The sequence below is a fragment of the Phoenix dactylifera genome, chromosome 14 (assembly GCF_051530095.1).
Source record: "Phoenix dactylifera cultivar Ajwa chromosome 14, Ajwa_hap1_PhDact_Kaust_v1.1, whole genome shotgun sequence".
Taxonomy (NCBI): Eukaryota; Viridiplantae; Streptophyta; class Magnoliopsida; order Arecales; family Arecaceae; genus Phoenix; species Phoenix dactylifera.
The window spans coordinates 25,151,840-25,160,497 of record NC_143203.1 but is presented as its reverse complement, the minus strand read 5'-3'; the positions used below and the strand labels follow the sequence as shown (position 1 = coordinate 25,160,497).

The 8,658-nt window shown below is 40.8% G+C and overlaps 1 protein-coding gene across 3 annotated transcripts; it reads right to left on the bottom strand.

Moving 5' to 3' along the window:
* Positions 1–1,971: 1,971 nt before the first annotated feature.
* On the bottom strand, positions 1,972–8,414 carry LOC103708883 (putative serine/threonine-protein kinase WNK5). Of its 3 annotated transcripts, none has more exons than XM_008793985.5 (8): positions 7,688–8,414; positions 6,556–6,593; positions 6,177–6,404; positions 4,838–5,061; positions 3,807–3,964; positions 3,408–3,717; positions 2,956–3,309; positions 1,972–2,689 (listed from the first exon to the last, which is right to left on the bottom strand). In XM_008793985.5, the coding sequence occupies exons 1-8, from the start codon at positions 7,766–7,768 to the stop codon at positions 2,199–2,201; spliced, it is 1,884 nt and encodes a 627-aa protein (XP_008792207.2). In that variant the 5' UTR covers positions 7,769–8,414; the 3' UTR covers positions 1,972–2,198. The 3 variants fall into 3 exon arrangements, with proteins under 3 accessions (XP_008792207.2, XP_038988321.1, XP_088566639.1); XM_039132393.2 differs by having other exon boundaries at positions 6,556–6,601; positions 7,688–8,413; XM_088710513.1 differs by lacking the exon at positions 6,556–6,593.
* Between the last annotated feature and the right edge of the window lie 244 nt (positions 8,415–8,658).

Genomic DNA, 8,658 nt, shown 5'->3' with positions numbered 1-8,658 from the left:
TTGGCTATTGACGAACTTATTTACCTTTTAAAAAAAATCAAGCGGCCTAGGATTCCATTAGGGTAAGATTATTGGATTGAAACCCTTCGGCAGTTAGTGAGACATTGTGGAAGTCACGTAGTTATGAAAAACAGCAATCCAGCTGTTGTGCGAGCTCGGCTTAGCAATCCTTATGATTTGCTCACTATTCTCATGATAGTTGTGGAATAGAAAAGGGCCTACCATACCTTCTCCTCTCCCTCTCCTTGCCTATGTGGAGGTGTACAAAATAGCAACGGTCTTTAACTCGTGTGGCCCTCTAAATGTTGACATTCCACCAATCTTATGATTATTTAGTAGGGTCCAAATCTCCCTCTCCCTCTCTTCTATATCATGGGTTGGTTCTAGTTCCACTTATTAATTAATCCATGTCATGCAAAGATATGTATAGCAACATTCATTAAGTTTTGGGGTGAATTCAGTCATATTTTCCATTCAACTTGAAATTTAGATATATAGTCACATTACTCTAAAAAATTATGTACAAAGCGATAAAAGCCATATGTCGAAGAAATGGTCCATGGATGCAATATTTTCAAGAGATCTTTATTATAAATGTTTTATTAGTATAGATGACAGAAAAGACTTCTCATATTTTATAATAACTCCAAAGCAACATGTTTTCTGCTATAATATATAAAAAATGCAAGCATAAATGAGAGCTTTTAGATCTCTGTATTGTTCCAGTTTTATCGGATGTCTTCGAAGAGATATGAGAGCTTTTATGCAGATTTTTGACATAAAGTTTATACTGAGCCAGTCCTCTGTTTAGTTTTCAAACCAAGAAGTACCAAAGCTAATGCTACAAGGTGCCATCCTATTACTATTTTTTCTCTACATGCACCAATGGCCTGCCATGTGAAACAAGGGAATTATTGCAATTCATGAAAATGGTGGAGGTATTCGAAATGGATTTATTTTAATGCATTCATTAAAATAGAGGTTCCACCCTTTTACTTTTATTTTAATGCATTTGTTATGTCCGCAGGTAATTGCAACTACGGCCTTCCACGCTGTCTGTCTCCTGCTTCGTCTCATTTTGGGGTTTTACTAGCGTTGCTCAAACTATATACAAAGCACCAACCTTGCCATGTACCATTCTTATTTTTTTTTTTTCATTTATAAAATATATTATGTTAAAAAATTAGAAAATAAGCCGTTCGCGTGACAGAGGGATCCACCTTTCTCCGAAGTACCGTCGAATCGAGATCTTATGACTTGCCAATTAATTTTGGAAAAATAGGCAACGGAACACTGGTTTTTAATAAAACCAAATTTTTTAGATTCTATGACTCGCTGGTTTTGGCAAAAATAGATTTTATAAAAAACGATCAAACAATCATATTCACAAAGCTCATTCTTTTTTAAATTTTTTATTAACTTGGTTTAGTAGAACTTGTCAATCAAGCAACTTCGAAAAAAAAAAAATCTTAGGGCCTGTTTGAAAATTTCAAAAAAATCAGTTGGATCTTCTAGTTGGATTTTCTATAGGAATCAGACCTGTTAGCCCATTCAGAACAGTTTTTCTTAAAGGGCCATTCTAGTTTTGGCCTGTGTCCTATCTATGAGCATATTGGACTGCAGGATTAAAAAAAAAATTATGGAGGTTTTCTTTTTTCTTTCTATAGATTTAGGTTTAGAAAATATTAGGTTGATATGTGCTTTACTTAAATAGATTGTATGTGTAATTCATAATTTTATAGAAAATACAGTCCAATCTTGTTGAATTTTCGAAAGAAGCTCCTAGTGTATGAAGTTTACAAAAGTAACGGTGGTTGTATATCATTATAATGGACTGTCAATTTCAATGGGAGTCCGTTTTAATGGAAAGCCGACAACATTGAAATCTTGATCCATAGGAAGGCAATGCCTTGGCAATGGAAGAGGCTGAATCGAGGTCATGGTCTCATCAGTTCCCATGTACTGTTGAGGTTGCTAGAAGAGACATGCATTCTCTTATCCAATGGTGATCCACGTAACAAGCATTTTGCTCGACTAAAAAGCAATTATTTGTTCAAGCACCAGAAACGTGCTTGCTGCTAGATTTTCATCACTAGCACACTAGAGACTTATTAGTATCACCTCAGGTGTCAACTCCAAATATCATGAAACCATATCATCACAAGCTGAGCCAACAGGCCGTCCTCAACAAAGAGTTTTTAACTCCTTACCCATGTATGGCCTACCTTTTGTTTCCTGTGATCTCTTTTCGAAGATGATGAAATATTACGGGAGCCTTCTGTTGGATCCTTGAAGCCTATGTTTTGGAATGCTCCGACGGTCTTAAATAGCCGTTTGTTCACCTCCTCCACGAACGTTCGTTGCAGTAGTTGGCTTCGTATGTCAACCATCGAATAATTCCTCATCATACAACAGCCATCGACTGCCCTCTTGCCTGCACGAGAGCTGGAAGCTCTTGAGGATTCCGACAATATTTCATTACATTGCCTGTGGAATTTGCTAGCTAGAGAGGCATCCACTGGAGGGCTTTCTCTGGTACAAAACCTTGTTGACTTGTGGTGGATGGGCTGAGTTTCTCTTCGATGACAGCTTGCCTCGCCTTCTAGTTCGTTATCTGAGGTGTAGTTCGCAGCAGAATACTTATCAGAGTGCATGGAGCTCTTGTCGTCATCGTCAGAGTATAGATCATCTGCATAATTAGAGGTAGATATCACTAAAATACTTCCTAAATTCCTGAAAGTTTATGAGAGCCAGTGCAGGAACAGGTTGGGGAGAGCAACCAATAGAGTCTAGATACCAGAGTCGCCCCATAAATTCCAAGGTTATGAAAGCCCATGTCGCATTATAACTAGCTAGTTTCAGAAGACATCTCGGCACCCGAATTTTGTTCACTATTTCATAGCTCAAGCATAAGAATCGCACGTATGGAGTGCAGTAGAAGAGAGAATTGCATACCTCCAAACCAGTCTTCTTGGTGAGACTGGCGCTGCTGATGAGACCACCCTTGAGAAGGCCTCGTCCCAAACAATGATCCCTGGGAGGAAGTAGGGGAGGATAGATAGCAGAAAGGGTGATTGCATCCATCCTCCTCATCGTCCCCAAAGCTGTACACATGATGGCTGTTGCTGTTCTCAGGTACATCTCCTTCATTCCAACCCGGCACTAAAACCGAGATCTCCTGAGCTATCATCTCCGCTATCTCTGACGGCTCCCGATCGGTTATCTCCAACTCCTTCACCATCTCGTTGGCCACATCACTCGGTGTGTCGATCACGATATCGAAAGGAAAATATATGTTCCTTACGTGACCTGACAAGTTCAGTTCCCATGCATTAATCTACACCCTAGAGGCACTAAACTGTTGATATGATCATGCCTATAATACGGGGGCGAAAAAAAATGCTTACCTTCTTTATCAGCTATCTGAACTTTGAGGAAGATGGTATCATCTTCTGGATTCAACTTCCCGGTAATGGTCATGTCGGTCCTCTTCTTCGTGGGCTTCAGGTTGTAGATCTCTGGGGCGTCCTTAATAACCTTGATTCTTGAGGCATATTTCTGAAGTGGAACAGGATTGTGATGGTCGTCGGATGCGAGGAAGGGATCGAGAAGCAGCTCCTTGGCCGATGGCCGCCTCGATGCGGTTTCTAGACACCTACCAAGGAAACGCCGGGCCTCAGGATCTTGGATCCGATGGAATGCATCGGGGAGCTTGCCCTGTAGAAAAATGAAGCGATGCAGGCGTTGGGCAAGAAGCTATTTGGAGAAAAGACGTCATGCTACTCGGGACTGGATAGATGACTCACCGAAGTGACTTTCTTATAGATTTGGGCAGGGTTGGAGCACTCGCTGTAGGGGTACTCGGAGGTAAGCATTTCGAGCACGCACATGCCGAAGGAGTATATGTCGACGAGCTCGTTGTAATCCTCTTCGTAGAGCTCCGGTGCCATGAACTCGGGCGTCCCTGAAAGAAAGAGCAGCAGCAGAGGCCATTATTAGCTGCAACAGCCAGACTTTTCGTACGTAGCTCACTTTGCATTCATTTTTATTTCTTTATTTATCAATAAAAATCTGGTTGACTCAGACTATGGTCAGCTATGGTTCACAAAGGAACCACTTCCGCACCTACATGCAGCCTGCTATAAGCCATTTGCTTACACTCTAATGAGAAACACACAATTGAGATTGTGCACCTTACCACTGGTCCATATCACTGAGTGTGAATTCTCTGCAATCCTAATTATAGCCATTTGTAATAACTGGAATATATAAATTGTATTAAATTAGTTGTGTAATATTGGTTTATGGATTGGAAGTGGACCAATTCTCAAATACAGATGGATCGGCCGACCGACCATTTCACGAACAGCCCGTGATTCCATGAGCAATGGCAATTTGATCAATTCTACAATACAGGCCGTTCTACTATCTCACAGACAACATGGTTGCCATGCCTTACATGAGCAATCGTAATTGAAATATCTGAAAACCATTGAATCATAGATCATCAGTGTGATAAAAGATCTGTGTTTGAGAACTGTCCCTCTCTAATCCAAGGTTGAACTAAAAAAGAATCCTGGTCCATAAACCAACTTTTATATGGCATCACCCCTTGCCTAGCTAATTTGCACAGTACCATGACAGTTATGAGCAATTGGACAACAAGATAGATAGATGCAGGTATATATATGATTACTTGCACAGTTTGCATACTGTTATTAATTATTAATAAAGGTGCTTGATATTCTGACTAGTTCTAGGAAAGTAGGATTGAAACTATAAACGAAAACTAAATACATGAAGAAATTAAATTTAAAGCATGGCAAGGATTACTTGCCTATAACACTGTGCGCAGATTGGGACCCTCGGAGCACGGCTGCTAACCCGAGATCGCCGATCTTGACCTGCCCGAGATGGCCATTAACAAAGATGTTGTCACACTTAAGGTCTCTGTGTATCACCGGAGGATCATGGCCATGCAAATATACAAGCCCATGCAGGATCTGGCAGGCCCAGTTCTTGATGGCTCTAATGTCAACTCGTCGATATCTCTGCCGGTACCTAAATCCCACTTTCTAATACTCATCAATCGAATGTTTTGTGAGCTAAACACATCATCAAATTAGCTGTATGTTCTATTTCTTGATCCTTTTCTCTGTTTTTTTTTTGATGAAAAAACATAATAGTAAAGAGTTGATCGGTTTGAATTCTATGCAGGTCATGGCCTTTGGGAACCTAGACCTTCTTAAGAAATACCATTCACAGGTTTTTATCAGCAAAAATAAAAAATGAAAACTCTGAAAATATTTTAGGGTTTTCATACATGGGTATTCTTAAATTAGAAGCTAATATTGTTATGTATATGAAGGGAGAAAACGTTAATGGTTGTTCCAAAGATTATAAGTATTCATAATTTCAAAATAACACTATAATGTTAAGAACATGTAGATTCTACTACAATTATAGTTTTTAATAACGTTTATTACTTATCATATAAGAAAGATTTATTTGGTTCTTTTCGTGGTTAAATTTTCAATTGGTCCGATACATATCAAATAAATTTTAAGGAAGACCTAGAGAGAGTTGTTACTACAATTTTCAAACTTTAGTTGTGAAAATGGGGAGAGATATGTTCATCACAAGCTCCTAAATCTCATGTACTACGAGATTTTTTACCTTCCTAAGTTATGGTATTTCTATTTTGTACTTTCCTTCTTCTGTCATTTGCTATTTTTATTTTCCTTTTCCTTCCTCTTTCTTTTTACCTTTCTTTTTACCTGGTTTTCAAGTCTTAATTAATTTGATGCTTCCTCCTTTTCACCAAAATCCTTTTCATCAAGAAACAAAATGAGCTTTGATGGGCCTGGGCCAAACAAGCCCAAGGCAACAACAACAAAACTAGATTGCATCCAACTTGGACTGCTATCGCTATTGGGCCAACTCTTGTACCCAAGAGAAAAGCCATAGCTAAAGAAATACTAGGTTCAAGCTAATCTACCATTCAAATGGAACTGTAGGATCTAATGAACTACCTGCACCAAGAGAACACCCAGATCTAAAGTAGCTCTTTCTTAGCTAAAATTCTCAGCCATGAGGGCAAATCTGGATGAAGGCCAAAAAGGTGCAAGTCCTCCTGCATGGCCTGACCCTAGCAGAACAGGTTCAGCAGAACTTACTCTCGGAGGGCGCCGGAGGTGAACATCTCAGTGATGAAGTTGAAGGTCCTCTTTCCGACATCGATCCAGGAGGTGTGGTAACTGATGATGGACTCATGGTGGAGGGTGCTGAGTATGTGGACCTCGGAGTACATGCGCTGCAGTGCGTCCGGTGATCGCAGCACGTCGCAGAGCTTGGCCTGGTTCCATGCCACCTCCATCCCATTTCGCTCATCAAATGCTCTGTAGCTGAGGTCCTCAATTAAGGGAGACATGTCACACAACCCAAGATGTTTTGCCTTGAATTAATGCCTATATATATATATATATATATATCTAGTTCATTAAGTTGTACGCTATAAAAATTATCAAATAATGAGCTACATTTAAAGACGGATACACTGTCTTCATGGCTCCTTTTCCAAGTACCTCATCAAACTGCAGTGCTTGTAGCAGCAGAAAAAAATGAGAATTTAGCATCAGTCATTCGAAAATGAGTTTAAAGGATCAGTCGGATCTTAACTATTTGTCAATGGTATAGGAATGTGAGAACCGCTTAATTAAGAGAAACAGAAAAGAATGGGGAAGAACAAGAGACATGAGTGGAGTCCACCATAAATTAATTAAAAGTGTATGCCGTCTTAGCAGTTTATACTTTGCAAGGATTAACATCAAGTGTACACCTAAAGGTTATAGTGGTCTTGTAGTTTTGAATTTTACTCCATCTTAGGACTTGCAATAATTTACCGTTACAATAAAAAACATCAACGCTTACCAACCATACAAGAACTACAGAATCGTGATGTTTAAGATAATTCACAACGAGGTCTACAACTTTGCTTTCAGAAATCTGTTGACTAACACCACCTCTTATTTTTTATTGAAGTAGTTTGCATTCACAAGTCTAGAGCCAGAAGCACAAAAGAATTCCAGTATTGGATACTAGCATGGCTAATCCTCAAGCTCAGTTATAACTTATGGATGGCCTCCTGGATTCAGATGTAGAGAAAATTTATGAAAATGATCTAAAGTACTTCATCAAAAAATCTACCAGAACCATCCAAATCATATTTAGACCATAAAAGATGGCATGCAATTCCTAGTTTATCATATCAAATGGATGGTATCATGTATTCCTCCCACAGAGAAGGTCTAGACAAAGCATAATTAAACCAAAAGCCAACAGCCCCAAGTCCGATTAAAGATGGGGAAAGCAAAATCTAAAGCACACTCATACTTAGCATGTTAAAAACCTACAAACATCAAAGTACAAATTTGACGACAATCTTTAAGCAAATTGGTATGGGCAGAACATGCACATCGCAGGAAGCTTTTCCAGAGGAGAACAAAATAATGATAGCATAACACCAACCACTTGGGCAATAAAAGATCTCATAGCTTCAAAGTATAACATCTTATAATTTCAAAGTATAAACTCATATACCTCCTCATCAATGGTTGGCAACGGAAAGCAAAACTGAGCAAACTAAATTAGATGGATTTAAGAGATAAGATGCTTGAGGAGAACTTACACGTCCATACCGACCGGCGGGATCGATCTCGACGTACCCACCCCACTCGGCGGCCCGCTCCCCCAGCCGGGACTCATACATGTTAGCCTATCAAAACTCTTGCAGCTTAGAAGAAACCAAGAAACAAAAACCAAAGGCAGCTTCCCGAGTGGTCGGATCGCCTATCGGGTGAGTGTCGAGTTCTGCGGCAGAAGCTTTGCTAAATCCGAGGCTTCCCTTCATGGTTCTCGTAGGAGAAGACGCCGAAGAGGAGCCAGAACAGCCTCGAGTAGTCGATTCTCAGCATGATCCAAGCCATCTCGACGACCGCCGCACTTGAGAAGTCGAAGAAGCTTCCGATCATTGATGTAAACCACAAGAGGGTGGAGCAGGAGACTTGGATGGACGAGGGTGTGCAGATCTTTTCCTCCTCTTATCTGTCCCCTCAGGAGAATTTTCCAGAGGATTTTGGGTTGGTGGCTGTGGTGGCGGGCTAGATGGGGGCTTTTTGGCCTGTTATGGGAACGTCCAAAGTTTAGAGATGGTGAGGAATGAAGGAGTTCTGAGAGTGTGAGGCTCTGAACTTGAAGAATCCGTAGCCACTCTTTGATAACACCATTTGTGGTATGTGCCAAAGAGAAGAGAAGAGAAGAGAAGAGAAGGAATGGAGGCAGCGACGGGGGAGAGGATTGTGGGAAGGAAACCTCGGGAGGTGAGGGGGATAAAGGAGGTGGTACTCGGGAGGCGGGGGAGAGGAGAGGTGGCTACGTGGCGTCGATAAGAGGGTGGGAGACGGCACTCAACCTTGGGGCCCACGCCCGTTACGGGTTTGTCGCCATTATAAGCGGGTGGAGGAGGTCAAAGGTGACATCGAGATGTGACGGCGTTATTTGCCCATCCGACGGAAGATTCTCTTGGCTCGTGCGGCTCCTCAAGGACAAGTGTACGTTGGTGTCTCGGTCAGCCATTTGTTTGGCTAACCCATGTATTAA